At 36.1% G+C, this 20565-nt stretch overlaps 3 protein-coding genes across 3 annotated transcripts in view; all 3 read right to left on the reverse strand.

The window, feature by feature from the left end:
- LOC134818462 (E3 SUMO-protein ligase RanBP2-like) overlaps window positions 1-15057 on the reverse strand; it is a 47764-nt gene extending 32707 nt beyond the window's left edge. Inside the window, exon 1 of the mRNA XM_063828031.1 lies at window positions 15028-15057. The gene's annotated coding sequence lies outside the window, so the exon portion shown is untranslated. The remainder of the gene's footprint in view (window positions 1-15027) is intronic.
- On the reverse strand, window positions 4154-8241 carry LOC134818465 (2',5'-phosphodiesterase 12-like). Its single transcript, XM_063828035.1, has 5 exons — window positions 6172-8241; window positions 5873-5947; window positions 5357-5592; window positions 5010-5162; window positions 4154-4678 (listed from the first exon to the last, which is right to left on the reverse strand). The coding sequence occupies exons 2-5, from the start codon at window positions 5892-5894 to the stop codon at window positions 4544-4546; spliced, it is 546 nt and encodes a 181-aa protein (XP_063684105.1). The 5' UTR covers window positions 5895-5947; window positions 6172-8241; the 3' UTR covers window positions 4154-4543.
- On the reverse strand, window positions 6298-19799 carry LOC134818680 (zinc finger protein ZFP2-like). The gene is made up of 7 exons (XM_063828320.1): window positions 18809-19799; window positions 16279-16408; window positions 15941-16093; window positions 15580-15625; window positions 13029-13256; window positions 6654-6737; window positions 6298-6401 (listed from the first exon to the last, which is right to left on the reverse strand). Exons 1-7 carry the CDS (start codon window positions 19786-19788, stop codon window positions 6298-6300), a joined length of 1725 nt encoding a protein of 574 aa, XP_063684390.1. The 5' UTR covers window positions 19789-19799.
- Window positions 19800-20565: the final 766 nt, after the last annotated feature.

Here is a 20565-nt window from a genome sequence, read left to right on the forward strand (position 1 = left end):
TGAACCTATATTGAGATTCAGTTATCTGAGAACAGTGACTTGATCTGGTAGAGATCAGGAATCAGGATACAGTTATTTGAAGACGCCTCTTGATAGAATCGATCAGATCCCATGCGCGTGATCGCAAATATGTGACACGCTTCAAGTTGGCATTGATCGTCAGTACTTGTGAACCATTTAATCCAAGATCCATTAAGCCCACTATAAAGCCAACGCTACAACGAATAAAGCTCATTACCCTTTACACCTACTTCTTCTATTATCACCTACGAATGATAACTGATACACTATAATCGAAGTACGGTAACGACGAGGGTTCCATAATGGCCTGAGTCACGGTCCCGAAAGGGCCTCATGGATCACGGTCCCGAAAGGGCCTGGGTAACGGTCCCGAAAGGGCCTGGGTAACGGTCCCGAAAGGGCCTGGGTCACGGTCCCGAAAGGGCCTGAGTCACGTGGCCTAAGCATGAGTTCCAAAAGGGCCTGGGTCACGGTCCCGAAAGGGCCTGGGTCAGGGTCCCGAAAGGGCCTGGGTCAGGGTCCCGAAAGGGCCTGGGTCACGGTCTCGAAAGGGCCTGGGTCACGTGGTAACTGGGTCACGTGACCTAAGCATGAGTTCCAAAAGGGCCTGGGTCACGGTCCCGAAAGGGCCTGGGTCAGGGTCCCGAAAGGGCCTGGATAACGGTCCCGAAAGGGCCTGGGTCACGGTCCCGAAAGGGCCTGGGTCACGGTCCAGAAAGGGCCTGGGTCACGTGGTAACCGGGTCACGTGGTAAGCATGAGTTCCAAAAGGGCCTGGGTCACGGTCCCGAAAGAGCCTGGGTCAGGGTCCCGAAAGGGCCTGGGTCAGGGTCCCGAAAGGGCCTGAGTCACGTGGTAACTGGGTCACGTGGCCTAAGTATGAGTTCCAAAAGGGCCTGGGTCACGGTCCCGAAAGGGCCTGAGTCAGGGTCCCGAAAGGGCCTGAGTCACGGTCCTAAAAGGGCCCGACTTTTAACATATTTTGGTTTTTACACTCGAAAATCTTAACGCGAAAATTTCACAATTATGCGAAATTACGCGGAAAATGCAAGATTATGCGGAAATATGCAGATAATTACAAAATGTGCGGAAATGTGCGGAAAACAATAAATTATGCGGAAGTGTGCGGAAAACGGTAAATTGTGCGATCCCGCACCCATCGCACCTAATATGTGCCCATGAATTGATGCTCCATTACTAGATTACTTAATGTCAATAAAAGCACCAAAGTCCAAATCATAATATCTCACCATCTTATCAAGAACTGAACAACATCTTGCAGGACTGCCAATTCATTTTCTCACCATAGTGGATTCTAGAATATTTCTTGTAGGATCACTCATTTTTCTTGCAGCATAGGAGCTCTGTGAACATTTGAATCATTTCTCCCCAGAGTGAGTTCTCATGTGTCTAGTAAGATGCATAGCTTGTCTTGCAGCAAATGAACACTCAGAACACTTAAAGGGTTTATCACCTGAGTGAGTTCTCATATGTCTAGTTAGATGACCTGCATGTTTTGTAGCATATGAACACTCAGAACACTTGAAGGGTTTATCACCTGAGTGATTTCTCATATGTACAGTAAGGTCACTATTTCTACTTGTAGCATATGAACACTCAGAACACTTGAAGGGTTTCTCACCTGGGTGAGTTCTCATATGTTCAGTAAGAGCACCTGCTCGTTTTGTAGCATATGAACACTCAGAACACTTGAAGGGTTTCTCACCTGAGTGAATTCTCATATGTACAGTAAGCCCAGTGACATAAATTTAAAAAGGGACTAGGAATCCAGTCTGGAAAGAAAAAACGGCTACCATATATTTTTAAAACGACTACCATAAATTTTTCGGCCGCTCCGCGGCCGGATAACGATTTCATTTTACTTTGCTAGTTATATTACAGAGGTTTAGTTATTCATTAGTATAGTTATTAATTCATTAGTATAGTTATTCATAATGGGGGTGATGCAACGTCAATTAATGTCAATTAATGTCAATTAATGTCAATTAATGTCAATGTCAGTTTTGCAAAATTTTGGAATACTGACATTAATTGACACGATATTTTTCGACCAGAGATTATGTAGTTCTACCATATTTTTAGCACTTTAGAACGTTTATATCATCAATTTATTCACTACTATCACATATGGAAATGTGAAATGTGAAAAAAATTCAGATCATTAAATAATAAAACTAAAATAATACGGTTTTCCGAAATTAAATTTTCTTAAATGGACGTGGCCATCCAAGGGCGTGGTTCTCAACATCATCAGAACTTAAAACCCACATTAAACGAAATGCCTTCATGACATTTATATTTGAATAACGAATCTTAAACAGCTAACATTACTCCTTCATACTAAAAAAGCCGATTCTAGATATTTTACCTGTATAAGAAACCAATAAAATATGGGCGTGGCCGGTGGGGACCGAAGATGGAAGAGTTGGAAGCTGAAATTTTTTTTGGTGGTCTTTGAACCTAAGAATCAACAGATAAGAACATCTTACTATACATAAAGCGAGACGATATATATGGTTCCGTGCCATTTTACTGACACCACGGCATCAACTTTAACGGGACTTTCCTCAAAAACCGTAAAAGATATACAACTGAAACTTTTTTGACTGAGTCAAATGCTTTAATGGCCTTCAAATCAGTATGAAAAAATAAAAAATTGGCCAAGGAATAAGAATTTTAGTGCCCAAAATTTGGACCCCCAAGTGGTGTCAAAAACGCGAAATAGGTAATAATTATTTTAGTCTCTTGAGTCTTGACACCACTTTATAGTAAGACGGGTTCCTGCTAGTACTCATAATTATTCAAGGACATTTTGTTTTTTTGAACCGGTCTAACTTACATAGACGTGAATATCTTGAATATTTATCGAATAATGATAATCTCAAATTTCAAGACAAATTAATGTCAATTAATGTCAATTAATGTCAATTAATGTCAATGTCAGTTTGGGGTTTTTATGGAATACTGACATTAATTGACGTTGCATCACCCCCTTCATAATTGCCAAAAGATTGTGAAAGAATTCCTTTCCAGGTCTCGAACTCGCGATCTGCTAATGTAGTAACGACGGATTAACCGACTAGGCTACGATTTCATGCACGCTTTCGTAATATTGACATATAGGTCTTCGCGCGTTCCTGCAACTACCATACTACCATACTACCAAACAGTCCATACTACCATACTGGTAGTAGGAAAATCTTGGATCCTGACAGAAATATCTTGGATTATTTGGTAACGCGCAAGTTAAGCGCAAGAACTAGGATCCTGACAGGAATCTGGCATTTGCGCTCGATTCGAACATCTTCTCGGATAAATATAGAATTAAAGTACAGTGCGCGGCGTTACAGTGTGTAACAACCGAGAGCGACTATTTTAAAGTTGATTTAATAATTTTGTTGACAAAAATTAGTCGGCGTGGCTATGGAAATTAATATGGCTAGGAATTAGATTCTTAGATTCCTCACTTTATGTCACTGGGACAGTAAGATGACTTGCATGTTTTGCAGCAAATGAACGCTCTGAACACTTGAAGGGTTTCTCGACTGAGTGAATCTTTTGATGTTCTTTAAGTATTCTCCAATATGCTGCACTGAATGTACACTGTGAACACCCAAATGGTCTCACAGGCAGGCTCTCACTAGGTGACAGAACTAATGTCCTCTGAGGATCTGTTCCAGTCAAGTTATCTGAAGTATCAAAGTAGTCAGGTATTTCTGGGCTGCTATGATCATGGTGCTGCTTTACATGTTCTATTAAATGAGTGTCTGAGTAATCATGTTCAGCACAAACTGGACAGATAAAAATAGATGGTTTATCTGATTCAGATGTAAGTTCTTGTTTTATTGTACAATTTGATATTGTTTTATGTTCTTTGATGTGCTCAACAAAGTAGTCTTCTGAAAAGTAATGTGCTCCACACATTGGGCAGAGGAAACCGTTTGACTTTTCTGGGATCTCCACTTGTTCTGATTTGATCTCTTGTTTACATTCTTTAGACATTCTGAGGTACTGGAATATAAGAGATATATAAAGTACATTTATTTAAAATTCGATAGTGAAGGAATGTGTTATTGATAACTTGCCTTATCCAATAAAAATCACAAATATTTGCCCAATTAAACCGGCCGGACAGTATCTCAAAATTTATAATCTTGAACCTTATTTCATTAACTACGGTCTCTAATTTTAGAAACGATGACTTAAGCTCAATAGTTTATTATATTCGAAAGGAACGACCAAGCTAAAATAATAGTTATAGTAACATAAAATTAAAACTTACTAATATTCACACCACGTAACCAAAGCACATCAATTATTAATAATGTAAATCACATTTAATTGTTTACTTAATAAAACAAAACTGTTTGTAATATGATATCATACTGAATAATATCAATAATAACTAATCCCCGAATTTACAAATTCAACAAAATAGTCCATACACGATCAAAGATGGAAGTAATATTTCACAGAAAGTGCTAAAAGTAGTTAAGATTTAATCAGTATCTCCAAGTAATATATAGATATAAGATATCAGATATAATGGGAAGATGATCAGAGGGGAATATAGCACTACGACATCCCTCACTTTCCTCCAGATCAGACAGATTTGGAGATGGAGTCACGTGGCCAACCTGAAAATTAGAAAAAGGGTAAATTTGAAAGTAAAAATCACACAAATCAAAAATCACGATCTCTACGATATGCGACAAGATTAACGCCATCTTAGGCCGCGATGAAATTGATGACTCCTCGGACTAATTTAAATATATTCCTTTTGAGCTTCTGTAAGTTGTAACGTCCTCAATAAATATATTTAATTGTAGTTCTAGTTGTGAAAATAGTTTTGATATAAAATCCAAACATTAGCTTCTATCTTTTTAAGACGAAAACAAGATAGTAAAGTGAGAATTTATTTGTAATCATTATGATCAAATAGAGATTATTATAGCTTCTCCAACTAACCGTTGAATTTTCATCACACACGATATAATCTATAACGTCTTTAAAGTCAGCAGTATAGTTTGTGTAGTTTGGTTCACCCCGGGCCAGAGTAAGTTTTAAAGGATTCCGAACATTTTTATGCAAGAAGTTTTGCAATTCGTCCCCATTCTCGACCTGAATATATTATGTTGTGTTGTGAAAATTTGAACCTTTCTAACGTATGGAAATCGAAGTAACTGAAAATTGTTTCGAAGAAGTGCGCCACCTGAACACCCATTACATATAAGCAAAACAGTCTAACCTGTATTGCAGAACAAAACAATAAATAAAATACAAATAATAGCTGAGAATAAGAATTCTTCAGATACCTGCGAGACCACTCCATCAGTGAGATAAGCATTAACTAAACTGGTTGTCTGAGAGTTCATATCACCACAAATAACCACACTGACACCCTCCCCCTGCTTCTGATAAACCTCCCTAACAGTCTGGATCTTGCTACACAGGGCGTGTATGTGGAATAGTGCTATTATGTGGTATTCAGGATTCCAGTACAGATGTGTGTTGCCAACTATTACTAGTTTCTTGGATTCTTTGTGGTTACCTGGAGTTTCTAGTGTTATCTAATTTATCCAAATATTAACAAGAATTTCCAGTTTTATACAACTAACCCATCAATATATTAACAGTTTCCTTCTAATGTAACCACATCTGTGTCGGGCCGAATTCTACACGGATTAGTCTGGTTACACTCCTGAAGCAATCAATCTAGACAGGTTGTGAGCATTATATGATATTACTTACTTTAAAATTAAATTACGATGTCAAATGTATAATCAATAATCATTGCATATATTATTGATTAAACATCTGTTTGAACTTACCAAGGTCGATCAAGTCCAACATTTGAGAGTTTTCTTGATACAAATCTGGTAAACCGGGAAACTTTCATACTGGCACTGAAAAGTGAGGCACTTTATAAAAATATCAATTACTCATACTCTGTTGAGGACTGAGGATGCAAAATTTGCTCATAAATAAAAAGGAAACTAGTGCAAATATAGTAGTGTAATTTTGACACAATAGATATTTGTAACACTGATTACGGGGGATTTCAAACAGATACAACCACTACGATGCTCCATTACTTAAAGGCACCAAAGTCCAAATCATAATGTCTCACCATCTTATCAAGAACTGAACAACATCTTGCAGGACTGCCAATATAGTTTCTCACCATAGTGGATTCTAATTTTTCTTGTAGGATCACTCATTTTTCTTGCAGTATAGGACCTCTGGAACATTTGAATCATTTCTCCCCAGAGTGACTTCTCATGTGTCTAGTAAGAAGCATTGCTTGTCTTGCAGCAAATGAACACTCAAAACATTTGAAGAGTTTAAGGGGTTTATCACCTGAGTGAGTTTTCATATGTCTATTAAGATTACATGCGTTTCTGGCAGCAAATGAACACTCAGAACACTTGAAGGGTTTCTCACCTGAGTGAGTTCTCATATGTACCGTAAGATCACCTGCTCGTTTTGTAGCATATGAACACTCAGAACATTTGAAGGGTTTATCACCTGAGTGAGTTCTCATATGTACAGTAAGATTACATGCGTGTCTTGCAGCAAATGAACACTCAGAACATTTGAAGGGTTTCTCACCTGAGTGAGTTCTCATATGTTCAGTAAGATTACCTGCTTGTCTTGCAGCAAATGAACACTCTGAACACTTGAAGGGTTTCTTGCCTGAATGAGTTCTCATATGTTTAGTAAGATTACCTGCATGTTTTGTAGCATATGAACACTCAGAACACTTGAAGGGTTTCTCACCTGAGTGAATTCTCATATGTACAGTAAGATCACCTGCTCGTTTTGTAGCATATGAACACTCTGAACATTTTAAAGGTTTCTCTTCAGAGTGAATCTTTTGATGTTCTATAAGTGTTCTCGAAGATGCTGCACTGAATGTACACTGTGAACACCTAAATGGTCTCACAGGCAGACTCTCACTAGGAGACAGAACTAATGTCCTCTGAGGATCTGTTCCAGTCAAGTTATCTGAAGTATCAAAGTAGTCAGGTACTTCTGGGCTGCTATGATCATGGTGCTGCCTTACATGTTCTATTAACTGAGTGTCTGAGTAAACATGTTCAGCACAAACTGGACAGATAAAAATAGATGGTTCATCTGAATCAGATGTAAGTTCTTGTTTTATTGTACAATTTGATATTGTTTTATGTTCTTTGATGTGCTCAACAAAGTAGTCTTCTGGAAAGTAATGTGCTCCACACATTGGGCAGAGGAAACCGTTCGACTTTTCTGGGATCTCCACTTGTTCTGATTTGATCTCTTGTTTACAGTCTTTAGACATTCTGAGGTATCGAAATATAAGAGATATATAAAGTACATTTATTTAAAATTCGATCGTGAAAGAATTTGGCATTGACCACGAGCATTATCCAATGAAAATCACAAATATTTGCCCAGTTAAACCGCCCGGACGGTATCTCAAAATTTATAATTTTGAACCTTATTTCATTAACTACGGTCTCTAATTTTAAAAACGATGACTCTAGCTCAAAAGTTTATTATATTCGAAAGGAACGACCAAGCTAAAATAATAGTTATAGTAACATAAAATTAAAACTTACTAATATTCACACCACGTAACCAAAGTACATAAATTATTAACAATGTAAATCGCATTTAAATGTTAACTTTATAAAACAAATCTGTTTGTAATATGATATCATACAGTTGAATAATATCAATAATAACTAATCCCCGAATTTACAAATTCAGCAAAATACTCCACACGATACGGGTGTATGCCCCACAGATGCAAGGTGCCCCACAGATGAACGGGTTTTATAAAAGTATGTCCTGTGATTCCAAATTTTGAAAATGTTGTTAGATCTTTTCAATTTATTTGAAAAAAATATAAGTCCTACACTTCCTGTTATTTGAAATAGTGGCATTTAATTTGATATGGATTTAGATCGCTGTTTTAGTTCAAAAGTCAAGATTATGAAATCCTAGTCAGCACTATAAAGTAAAAATATTTTGAAGAAATCTTGTAAATCGCATGCATGCATAAAGTTATTAATGTAACAGCCAGTTTCACTGGATTATTTAATCAAAAACTTTAATTTTGAAGAATAAAATGTGAAAAAACTCACACGCCCCACAGGAGTCAGGTCATATGCCCCACAGATGAAAGGTTTCTCATTTTTCACTAATTGGGAGTTAATGTTTGTCTGTGAGATTTGTTTTAATAGTCTAAACATATATAAAGTACAATTGAGATACTATGAGAGTATCAGCAACATTTGACCAATATTATGGAAAATAAATATTATAATTAGTGAAAAATGAGAAACCTTTCATCTGTGGGGCATATGACCTGACTTCTGTGGGGCGTGTGAGTTTTTTCACATTTTATTCTTCAAAATTAACGTTTTTGATTAAATAATCCAGTGAAACTGGCTGTTACATTAATAACTTTATGCATGCATGCGATTCACAAAATCTCATTAAGATATTTTTATTTTATATTGCTGACTAGGATTTCATAATGTTGACTTTTGAACTAAAACAGCGATCTAAATCCATATCAAATTAAATGCCACTATTTCAAATAACAGGAAGTGTAGGACTTATATTTTTTCAAATAAATTGAAAAGATCTAACAATATTTTCAAAATTTGGAATCACAGGACATACTTTTTTTAAAACCTTGCATCTAAAATAAAAAACAAACTTTACAATTAAAATAAAAACGTAAAGTTTATATTGCTTTCTTCTTGTTACATCTGTAGCAGACACTTCCAGTCTCCTCGTTTACATAGAAGGGACTCTCCTTTTTCTTTGCCTGCATTACACCTTGTACAACACAGGTACGTCAGGCGTGGCATTATTGTGCCACAGCCACATTTCCAAGCTCTATCTTGCGAATTCATAACTTAATTACTATTAAAGGTTTTTAAATTAGAAGTATATCAATAAGGTTTATTATTTATAAGTTGGTCTACATGATGCCTGAAAGAATTCATGTTAATATACAAAGCTATAAAATGCCCCACAGATGCAAGGTATAAAATATTTTGATTTACTACTTATTAAATTATTCAAATAACATATTTAGTTCTAGTATAATCATGAAAATACACTGATTATTAGTAGTGGACACTTTGAAACGATTGAAATGTAACATTTCAGGAAAATATTCCTACTTTTCTACTCTCAACCTGTCATCTGTGGGGCATGGTTGAGAAAAAACCGATTTTTTATGGTTGTATAAATCTATAAAATCTATATAAGCTGGCTATTATTATGTAATATATATCTGACAATAATACTCCAGAGAAAAATACAGGATAGTAAGTACCGTTTCAGTTTTTTAAAGAATCTTTAAACCATGCACCTGTGGGGCATAGTCAAAACAAGGATGATTTTTGGGAAACTTTTTCGAGCACAAATTTATGAAATTTTAAAATTTTAATTGCCGGGAAGAAAATTTTAGACTATTTTTGATAAATTTGCAACAATATTGTGTAAAATGAGTTCTATTTCTAATTTTGAGAGAAGTTTGAAAAACCACCATTCATCTGTGGGACATACATACTCTGAACATTTTAAAGGTTTCTCTTCAGAGTGAATCTTTTGATGTTCTATAAGTGTTCTCGAAGATGCTGCACTGAATGTACACTGTGATTTTTGGGAAACTTTTTCGAGCACAAATTTATGAAATTTTAAAATTTTAATTGCCGGGAAGAAAATTTTAGACTATTTTTGATAAATTTGCAACAATATTGTGTAAAATGAGTTCTATTTCTAATTTTGAGAGAAGTTTGAAAAACCACCATTCATCTGTGGGACATACACCCGTAAACGATGGAAGTAATATTTCACAGAAAGTGCTAAAAATTGTTAAACAGTATCTCCAAGTAAGATATCAGATATAATGGGAAGATGATCAGAGGGAAATATAGCACCAGGACATCCCTCACTTTTCTCCAGATCAGAGAGGTTTGGAGATGGAGTCACGTGACCAACCTGAAAAATTAGAAAAAGGTATTTAAAGTATAAATCACACTAATCGAAAATCATGATCTCTACGATATGCGACAAGATTAACACCATCTTAGGCCGCGAGGAAAGTGATGACTCCTCGGACTAATTTAATATATTCCTTATATAACGTCCTCAATAAATATATTTAATTGTAGTTGTGAAAATAGTTTTGATATAAAATCCAAACATTAGCTTCTGTCTTTTGAAGACGAGAACTAGATAATATGGTCTCGATTGTGAGGAGTGAATTTATTTGTAATCATAATGATCTAAATAGAAATTATAGCTTCTCCAACTAACCGTTGAATTTTCGTCACACACGATATAATCTATAACGTCTTTAAAGTCAGCAGTATAGTTTGTATAGTTTGGTTCACCCCGGGCCAGAGTAAGTTTTAAAGGATTCCGAACATTTTTATGCAAGAAGTTTTGCAATTCGCCCCCATTCTCGACCTGAATATATTATGTTGTGTTGCGAAACTTTGAACCTTTCTAACGTATGGAGATCGAAGTTACTCATAAATTGTTAATTTAATTAACGATTCAGCGCGTTTTAATGGATATTCCATTAAAATGATTTTGTCAAAAATAGGCTAGTATGAAATCTCAAACGAAGTAAACCACCTGAAGATTAACAAGCAAGACAGCTTAACTTATACTGCAGCACAAAACAATAAATAAAATAAAAATAGTAGCTGAGAATAAGAATTCTTCAGATACCTGTGAGACCACTCCATCAGTGAGATAAGCATGAACTAAACTGGTTGTCTGAGAGTTCATATCACCACAAATAACCACACTGACACCCTCCCCCTGCTTCTGATAAACCTCCCTAACAGCCTGGATCTTGCTACACAGGGCATGTATGTGGAACAGTGCTATTATGTGGTATTTAGGATTCCAGTACAGATGTGTGTTGCCAACTATTACTAGTTTCTTGGATTCTTTGTGTTTTAAAACGACTATCTGTTACATGATCGATCTGATTGATATGTCTGTCCAGGTTTTTGGAAATTTGCTGTTCATTTGGTTACCTGGAGTTTCTAGTGTTATCTAATTTATCCAAATATTAACAAGAATTTCCAGTTTTATACAACTAACCCATCAATATATAAACAGTTTCCTTCCAATTTAACCACATATGTGTCGGGCCGAATTCTACACAGTTTAGTCTGGTTACATTCGTGAAGCAATCAATCTCGACAGGTTGTGTGCATTTTATGATATTACTTACTTTAAATTACAATGTCAAATGTATAATCAATAATCATTGCATATTATCGATTAAACATCTGTTTGAACTTACCAAGGTCGTTCAAGTCCAACATGAACATTTAAGATTTTTTCCATCGCCTAAAAAGGCAATAGATGGTTAGAAGTGGTAGGATTTGAGAATGGGTATAGTGGGTATAGGTTTTTCGTGGTGTCACAAAGCAAAACATGCATTAACCTCCGCAAACACGTGCTCCTTTACAAATTATTACGTGATGGTTGCGCGCGCGCATTTCACAATGCTTTTATGTCAAGGTGTACTCTATACCAAGAATCGAGCTAATAAATCGTGTACGTCGCGCATGTATATCTCTTTTCGCTATTATACATTTTGATTCGCATTGATAGTTGTCGTTTAAGCTTTCGTTAACTTCATGCGATGCAAACTTCTCATTTTGTTGTGGGTGCTTGGCTCCCGATATTAGTAATCCGTTATGTTGTTGTATAAATTATGATGTTATGACTATCATGTTGAACATGATTGCGAATAGATTGATTCATTATATTTAGACGAAATGAACGATACATTTTATTATGATTCACATTGTATTAACTACCACAGATTTGATTGGGTGGCATCTGTCCGACAGTCGAATTACCGGTTTCGGACAAGAGTCGCTGTCAGATAGGAGTCGGTTTTGGCGACATCTGTCCAACTTTCGGATCACATTTGTAATTTCGGATCACGTTCGTATTTCACAAGCTCACGTGTAATCTTGTGACGTTGCTCCCACAGTCCTAATATAATGCTGATTTGATCCATTGAGATCTGATCCATCGATACGTGATTGACTATTTGAGGACAGGATCATGCTAGCCGTACACTAACAAGCTGCCAATCACATCACAGCCTACATTACACACAGGAGAGCGGTATGGATTTCGGACAGATGTCTTTTTTTTCTGGTAACATATTGAGCCGGACAAGAGTCGCTGTCGGACAGATGTCCTTTTAACTGCATCATGCATATCACCGCACAGGCTGCGCTACGGTGTCCGGTCGTTTAACTTTCGATTCAAATAATTGACAATGGCATCGTTAATTGGAATTAATTACGGTCGATGGAAATATAGCGTCCGCTAACCGGCGCAATTCTTGTTCTTGATACAAATCTGGTAAAAGGGAAACTTTCATACTGGCACTGAAAAGTGAGGCACTTTATAAAAATATAAATTACTCATACTCTGTTAAGCACTGAGGATGCAAAATTTGCTCATAAATAAACAGGAAACTAGTGCAAATAGAGTAGTGTAATTTTGACACAATAGCCATTTGTAAAACTGATAACGGGGGGATTTTAAACAGATACAACCACGACGATGCTCCATTACTAGATTACTTAATGTCAATAAAAGCACCAAAGTCCAAATCATAATATCTCACCATCTTATCAAGAACTGAACAACATCTTGCAGGACTGCCAATTTATTTTCTCACCATAGTGGATTCTAGAATATTTCTTGTAGGATCACTCATTTTTCTTGCAGCATAGGAGCTCTGTGAACATTTGAATCATTCCTCCCCAGAGTGAGTTCTCATGTGTCTAGTAAGATGCATAGCTTGTCTTGCAGCAAATGAACACTCAGAACATTTGAAGCGTTTCTCACCTGAGTGAGTTCTCATATGTCTAGTTAGATGACCTGCATGTTTTGTAGCATATGAACACTCAGAACATTTGAAGGGTTTCTCACCTGAGTGAGTTCTCATATGTTCAGTAAGAGCACCTGCTCGTTTTGTAGCATATGAACACTCAGAACACTTGAAGGGTTTCTCACCTGAGTGAGTTCTCATATGTCTAGTAAGATGACTTGCATATTTTGCAGCATATGAACACTTAGAACATTTGAAGGGTTTCTCACCTGAGTGAGTTCTCATATGAACAGTAAGATGACTTGCTTGTTTTGTAGCATATGAACACTCTGAACATTTGAAGGGTTTATCACCTGAGTGAGTTCTCATATGTTCAGTAAGATGACTTGCATGATTTGCAGCAAATGAACACTCTGAACACTTGAAGGGTTTCTCGACTGAGTGAATCTTTTGATGTTCTTTAAGTATTCTCCAATATGCTGCACTGAATGTACACTGTGAACACCCAAATGGTCTCACAGGCGGGCTCTCACTAGGTGACAGAACTAATGTCCTCTGAGGATCTGTTCCAGTCAAGTTATCTGAAGTATCAAAGTAGTCAGGTACTTCTGGGCTGCTATGATCATGGTGCTGCTTTACATGTTCTATTAACTGAGTGTCTGAGTAAACATGTTCAGCACAAACTGGACAGATAAAAATAGATGGTTTATCTGATTCAGATGTAAGTTCTTGTTTTATTGTACAATTTGATATTGTTTTATGTTCTTTGATGTGCTCAACAAAGTAGTCTTCTGAAAAGTAATGTGCTCCACACATTGGGCAGAGGAAACCGTTTGACTTTTCTGGGATCTCCACTTGTTCTGATTTGATCTCTTGTTTACAGTCTTTAGACATTCTGAGGTATTGGAATATAAGAGATATATAAAGTACATTTATTTAAAATTCGATCATGAAGGAATGTGTTATTATTAATAACTTAATAATAATAATAAGTAGGAATTTATACATCGCTTTATAGCCATAACGAACTCAAAACCCAAAGATTCAGTTCAAACCATCTAAAGCGACTCATGAGTAACATGTACATAAGAACTTATTTTTATGAAGTATGGATTTTATGAGAAAGGTAATACATGATACTTATACAAATACGTTTTCAAAGAGATGAGTTTTTAGTTTCTTGCCTTATCCAATAAAAATCACAAATATTTGCCCAATTAAACCGGCCGGACAGCACCCCTGCAGATTTCGTCGATTTCAGGTGCCGACAGGACCATAAAAATTAAAAGCAAACATAAATTTTTTCCCCTAAAATCGAGCGCTTTCTGCGCAAAAAAGTGACCTCCACAGAAAAATGTTAACATGGCTTCAAATCCAAATTTGAACCAGAGATTTTTCACTTCCTCTCGATAAACTCAATTTTCGACCCAAAATAAAGTCTCAAAGGGGGAAATTACTCAGGTCAGGATTGTAGGCAATGATTATGCCAAACCATACATTTTTGTAAATTCATTCAACTTTCAATTTAGCCTAAAAGACCCTATTTCGCAAAATTTTTCCGGGGGCTGCGCCCACCTAGCCCCCGCCATTGGGGTCCGCCCCTTTGCTCGCCGACAGCCCCCCCCCCCCCCCCCCCCAAAGAAAAATCCTGGCTACATGCCTGAGCAAAATATAGGTTTAGGGCTTTTCAGATGATTTGGCTCCTCAACAGATACCGACGTACATAACGGTCAATATGTAGTTTAGGTTTACCTGGCCCCTAGGCTACGAATGTGCCCGAGGAGAAAAATAAGCAAACTTAAGAGGTTTCTCGGGAACATAAAAGTTCACCTCAAAACGAAATCTGCACCTATGCCGGACAGTATCTCAAAATTTATAATCTTGAACCTTATTTCATTAACTACGGTCTCTAATTTTAGAAAAGATGACTCTAGCTCAAAAGTTAATTATATTCGAAAGGACCGACCAAGCTAAAATAATAGTTAAATATAGTAACAGAAATACTGATATCTGGATATTATCCGGTTGGAAGAGACAAGGAAAAGTGAAACAAGGAAGTTAGGAGTAAGGGCAAATTTTCGGCGTCAATGCCATCTTCAGGCTCAAATTATTTGTTATATAGTAGTGTTGAAAGTATTAATACTTTCAACACTACTATATAACAAATAATTTGAGCCTGAAGATGGCGTTGACGCCGAAAAGTTGCCCTTACTCCTAACTTCCTTGTTTCACTTGTCCTTGTCTCTTCCAACCGGATAATATCCAGATATCAGTATTTCAATCATGAGACTAATAAACAGCGAACTACTCCGTTATTTGATAGTAACAGAAAATTAAAACTTACTAATATTCACACCACGTTATATTACCAAAGCACATAAATTATTAACAATGTAAATCACATTTAAATGTTAACTTTATAAAACAAAACTGTTTGTAATATAATATCATACGTACTGAATAATATCAATAATAACTAATCCCCGAATTCACGAATTCAAAAAAATACTCCACACACGATCAACGATGGAAGTAATATTTCACAGAAAGTGCTAAAAGTTGTTAAGATCTAAACAGTATCTCCAAGTAGGATAATATCAGATATAATGGGAAGATGATCAGAGGGAAATATAGGACTAGGACATCCCTCACTTTTCTCCAGATCAGACAGATTTGGAGATAGAGTCACGTGACCAACCTGAAAAATTAGAAAAAGGTGTTTTTAAAGTATAAATCACACAAATCGAAAATCACGATCTCTAAGATATGCGACAAGATTAACGCCATCTTAGGACACGAGGAGAGTGATGACTCCTCGGACTAATATAAATATATTCCTTCTGTAACGTTAATATAAATATATTTAATTGTAGTTGTGAAAATATTTTTGATATAAAATCCAAACATTAGCTTCTGTCTTTTTAAGACGAGAACTAGATAATATTGATGGTAAAGTGAGAATTTATTTGTAATCATAATGATCAAAACAAAGATTATAGCTTCTCCAACTAACCGTTGAATTTTCGTCACACACGATGTAATCTATAACGTCTTTAAAGTCAGCAGTATAGTTTGTGTAGTTTGGTTCACCCCGGGCCAGAGTAAGTTTTAAAGGATTCCAAACATTTTTATGCAAGAAGTTTTGCAATTCGTCCCCATTCTCGACCTGAATATATTATGTTGTGTTGTGAAACTTTGTACCTTTCTAACGTATGGAAATCAAAATAACTGAAAATTGTTCTGATGAAGTAAGCCACTTGAACTATAAGAAAACAGCCTAACTTGTATTGCAGTACAACACAATAGATAAAATACAAATTTAGTAGCTGAGAATAAGAATTGTTCAGATACCTGCGAGACCACTCCATCAGTGAGATAAGCATGAACTAAACTGGTTGTCTGAGAGTTCATATCACCACAAATAACCACACTGACACCCTCCCCCTGCTTCTGATAAACCTCCCTAACAGCCTGGATCTTGCTACACAGGGCATGTATGTGGAACAGTGCTATTATGTGGTATTTAGGATTCCAGTACAGATGTGTGTTGCCAACTATTACTAGTTTCTTGGATTCTTTGTGTTTTAAAACGACTATCTGTTACATGATCGATCTGATTGATATGTCTGTCCAGGTTTTTGGAAATTTGCTGTTCATTTGGTTACCTGGAGTTTCTAGTGTTATCTAATTTATCCAAATATTAACAAGAATTTCCAGTTTTATACAACTAACCCATCAATATATAAACATTTTCCTTCTATTTTAACCACATATACATCTGTGTCGGGCAGAATTCTACACAGCTTAGTCTGGTTACTCGTGAAGCAATCAATCTAGACAGGTTGTGTGCATTTTATAATATTACTTACTTTAAATTACGATGTAAAATGTATAATCAACAATCAATGCATATTATCGATTAAACATCTGTTTGAACTTACCAAGGTCGATCATGTCAAACATTTGAGAGTTTTCTTAAAACAAATCTGGTAGAGGGAAACTTCCATACTGGCACTGAAAAGTGAGGCACTTTATAACAATATCAATAGCTCATACTCTGTTGAGGACTGAGGATGCAAAATTTGCTCATAAATAAACAAAAAACTAGTGCAAATAGAGTAGTGTAATTTTAACACCATAGCTATTTGTAAAACTGATTACGGGGGATTTCAAACAAATACAGCCACGACAATGCTCCATTACTTAAGGCCAGAGGGGGGGGTAAGGGGTCAAAAATTTCTACCAAAATATTATTTTCTAAATCGATTTAATTTTGGATGACAAAAACATTGCTGCTATTCACATATTTGTAGCTGATTAACTTTATTTCATAATTGAGGTTAACCGATTTTCACAAAATTGACTATACAACATTGAGGTTAATAAAATTGAGGTTAAAATTTTATTACACGCCATAATTTTTTGTTATTTCGGTCAGCAAATGTAAACTCTAAACTTTAGGTTCATAATTATCAGAAAAATTAATATCCAAACGTGATTAAATGAGGTTAACCTCTTCTTTTAGATATAGCGAGAATAGATCACATGATAGAGTTATTATTTTCATCGTAAGTTTACGGTATACACATTTCCAAATAGATGACGTGTTGAATGACTTTCTTTTATCTTGGAAAATGAAAAAAATGAGGTTAACCATCACATTTTGGTACCGTAGGGAATATACATACGATTCTTACTTTTGTAATGTACCACAATATCGAAGTGAGGTATCTATTGGTATCACAATGCCTACAACTATAATCACGTGACAAAGGTGATTTGAACTGACCATATTTTAGTAGAAGATTTTGCCCGTAAATGGCTTAAAAATGAGGTTAACCTCTCATTTTTTGAATATCTGACCAGTCAATTACATGTTAACCTCAAAAACTTAATCGTTATACTGTGCAAATGTTTTACTACATATATAATAACATATTGATAAACCAATCCCAGTGTTATATGGTCTAAAGCGAGGTTAACAACCAAATTTTAAGCAGTTAGTGTTTACAGGAAGTCTTGGTTAACCTCATTTTTTACAATACAAGGACATTAACTACTGAAAGTGGCTAAAATCATTCAGGGGACGGCCAGGTCTGATCAAGCAAACGTTATTAAGTGTATAAAAAGTCCTAACTAACGAACTGTGATACATTCCAGTGAATATTCAAAATTTTGAAAACACTAAATTGCATCTATCTCAAAACACATTCTGTGACTTCCAGTTCCTTAGTTGAGAAAACCAACCACCCTCTGATATTGAGATTTGGTACAGTGGTTCCTTGGACAAGTATCTAGACATTAGATGCAGCGATTTTTTTTATTCGACTCGTTTCTCGAATTATGAGGTTAACCAGCTAAATTTGTCGAATTTTTGACATGGTTAACCTCATGATTCAAGAACCGAGTCAAATAAAAAAAATCGCTGCATCATAAATGAGGATAATTGTCCAAGGAACCACTGTACCAAACCTCAAGATCAGGGAGTGGCCAGTTTTCTCAACTAAGGAATCGAAAGGTCAAAAAAGTTACAGCCGTTTAAATATCCAGTTTAACATGTGATTACAGGTAAACCTCAAAATTTAGCGCGCGATATCTCAGGAACGCAAGGTCAGATTTTGATCCGGTTTTTTTCTTCTTGTTCGTCTCCAGCAGCTATTATCAAATATGTGAAAACTAGAAAAGTGCCATTTACCCCCCCCTCTGGCCTTAATGTCAATAAAGGCAACAAATTCCAAATCATAATGTCTCACCATATTATCAAGAACTGAACAACATCTTGCAGGACTGCCAATTTAGTTTCTCACCATAGTGGATTCTAATATTTCTTGTAGGATCACTCATTTTTCTTGCAGCATTAGAGCTCTGTGAACATTTGCATCATTTCTCCCCAGAGTGAGTTCTCATGTGTTTAGTAAGATGCATTGCTTGTCTTGCAGCATATGAACACTCAGAACATTTGAAGGGTTTGTCACCTGAGTGAGTTCTCATATGTCTAGTAAGATGACTTGCATGTTTTGCAGCATATGAACACTTAGAACACTTGAAAGGTTTTGCACCTGAGTGAGTTCTCATATGCACAGTAAGATGATCTGCTCGTCTTGCAGAATATGAACACTCAGAACACTTGAAGGGTTTCTCACCTGAGTGAGTTCTCATATGTACAGTAAGATCACCTGCATGTTTTGTAGCAAATGAACACTCAGAACACTTGAAGGGTTTCTCACTTGAGTGAGTTCTCATATGTCTAGTAAGATGACTTGAATATTTTGCAGCATATGAACACTCAGAACACTTGAAGGGTTTCTCACCTGAGTGAGTTCTCATATGTACAGTAAGATCACCGGTATGTTTTGTAGCAAATGAACACTCAGAACATTTTAAACGGTTCTCTACAGAGCTAGAGTGAATCTTTTGATGTTCTATAAGTGTTCTCGAATATGCTGCACTGAATGTACACTGTGAACACCTAAATGGTCTCACAGGCGGACTCTTACTAAGAGACAGAACTAATGTCCTCTGAGGATCAGTTCCAGTCAAGTTATCTGAAGTATCAAAGTAGTCAGGTACTTCTGGCCTGCTATGATCATGGTGCTGCTTTACATGTTCTATTAACAGACTCTCTGAGTAAACATGTTCAGCACAAACTGGACAGATAAAAATATATGGTTTATCTGATTCAGGTGTAAGTTCTTGTTTTATTGTACTATAATTTGAATTTGTTTTATGTTCTTTGATGTGCTCAACAAAGTAGTCTTCTGAAAAGTAATGTGCTCCACACATTGGGCACAGGAAACCGTTTGACTTTTCTGGGATCTCCACTTGTTCTGATTTGATCTCTTGTTTACAGTCTTTAGACATTCTGAGGTATTGGAATATAAGAGATATATAAAAGTACATTTATTTAAAATTCGATCGTGAAGGAATTTGGAATTGATAACGTGCCTTATCCAATGAAAATTACAAATATTTTCCCAGTTGAACCACCGGGACAGTATCCCAAAATGTATAATCTTATTTCATTAACTACAGTCTTTAATTTTACTTAAGCTCAATAGTTTATTATATTCGAAAGGAACGACCAAGCTAAAATAAAAGTTATAATAGTACAGGGTGGCCCATAAGTGACTACCCACACGCAACCTCTTAATAACTCACGTAATTCGTCTCCAAATTGCACCAAAATTTCAGAGATTATAGATATGGGTCAAACTTAGATTTCCTGAAAGTTTCGTAAGCCACGCCCAATTACAGTGGGCGTGGCGTGACACTCCCTCTTTTTCACTATTGTCTTCATAAAATGAGAACGCTTTAAGCTAAGAACTCAAAATTTTTTGCACACATTTGGCTTGATAATTGAAAACTTTTCCAAAAGTTTCAAGTTCATTGGTTAAAATATGGCTGAGTTATGACCATTTTAAAATCCATCGGATATGTGATCCGAGCACTCAGTCAGTGATATTTGCACTCAATTAGTGATCTCGTCACCCAATCTGATCAAGAGTAAGGCGTTATCGTGTATTAATGAGGTTCATTAGGCTTTGATTGGATACCGATGATGTCTTTGCTAGAAAGGAAAACACAAATTTTTAGGATAAATCAATAAATGAAATCAACTAATAAAAATTCCCACACAAA

The sequence above is a fragment of the Bolinopsis microptera genome, chromosome 7 (assembly GCF_026151205.1).
Source record: "Bolinopsis microptera isolate Bmic1 chromosome 7, MBARI_Bmic_1.0, whole genome shotgun sequence".
NCBI lineage: Eukaryota > Metazoa > Ctenophora > Tentaculata > Lobata > Bolinopsidae > Bolinopsis > Bolinopsis microptera.

Bases quoted from the DNA above. Each gene is read 5' to 3' on its own strand.
- LOC134818465 (XM_063828035.1), bottom strand. From the start codon at position 5,894: ATGTTGGACTTGATCGACCTTG. The intron at 5,163-5,356 runs GTATCTGAAGAA...TAATATATTCAG, and splicing joins CTGATGGAGTGGTCTCGCAG to GTCGAGAATGGGGACGAATT. The intron at 4,679-5,009 runs GTTAGTTGGAGA...TCTAATTTTCAG, and splicing joins TGTGTGATGAAAATTCAACG to GTTGGCCACGTGACTCCATC.
- LOC134818680 (XM_063828320.1), bottom strand. From the start codon at position 19,788: ATGTCTAAAGACTGTAAACAAGAGATCAAATCAGAACAAGTGGAGATC. The intron at 13,257-15,579 runs GTGAGGGATGTC...TCAAATGTTCAG, and splicing joins TCTGTCTGATCTGGAGAAAA to AGTGTTCATATGCTACAAAA. The intron at 6,402-6,653 runs GTGAGAAACCCT...AAACTCACTCAG, and splicing joins ACATATGAGAACTCACTCAG to GTGATAAACCCCTTAAACTC.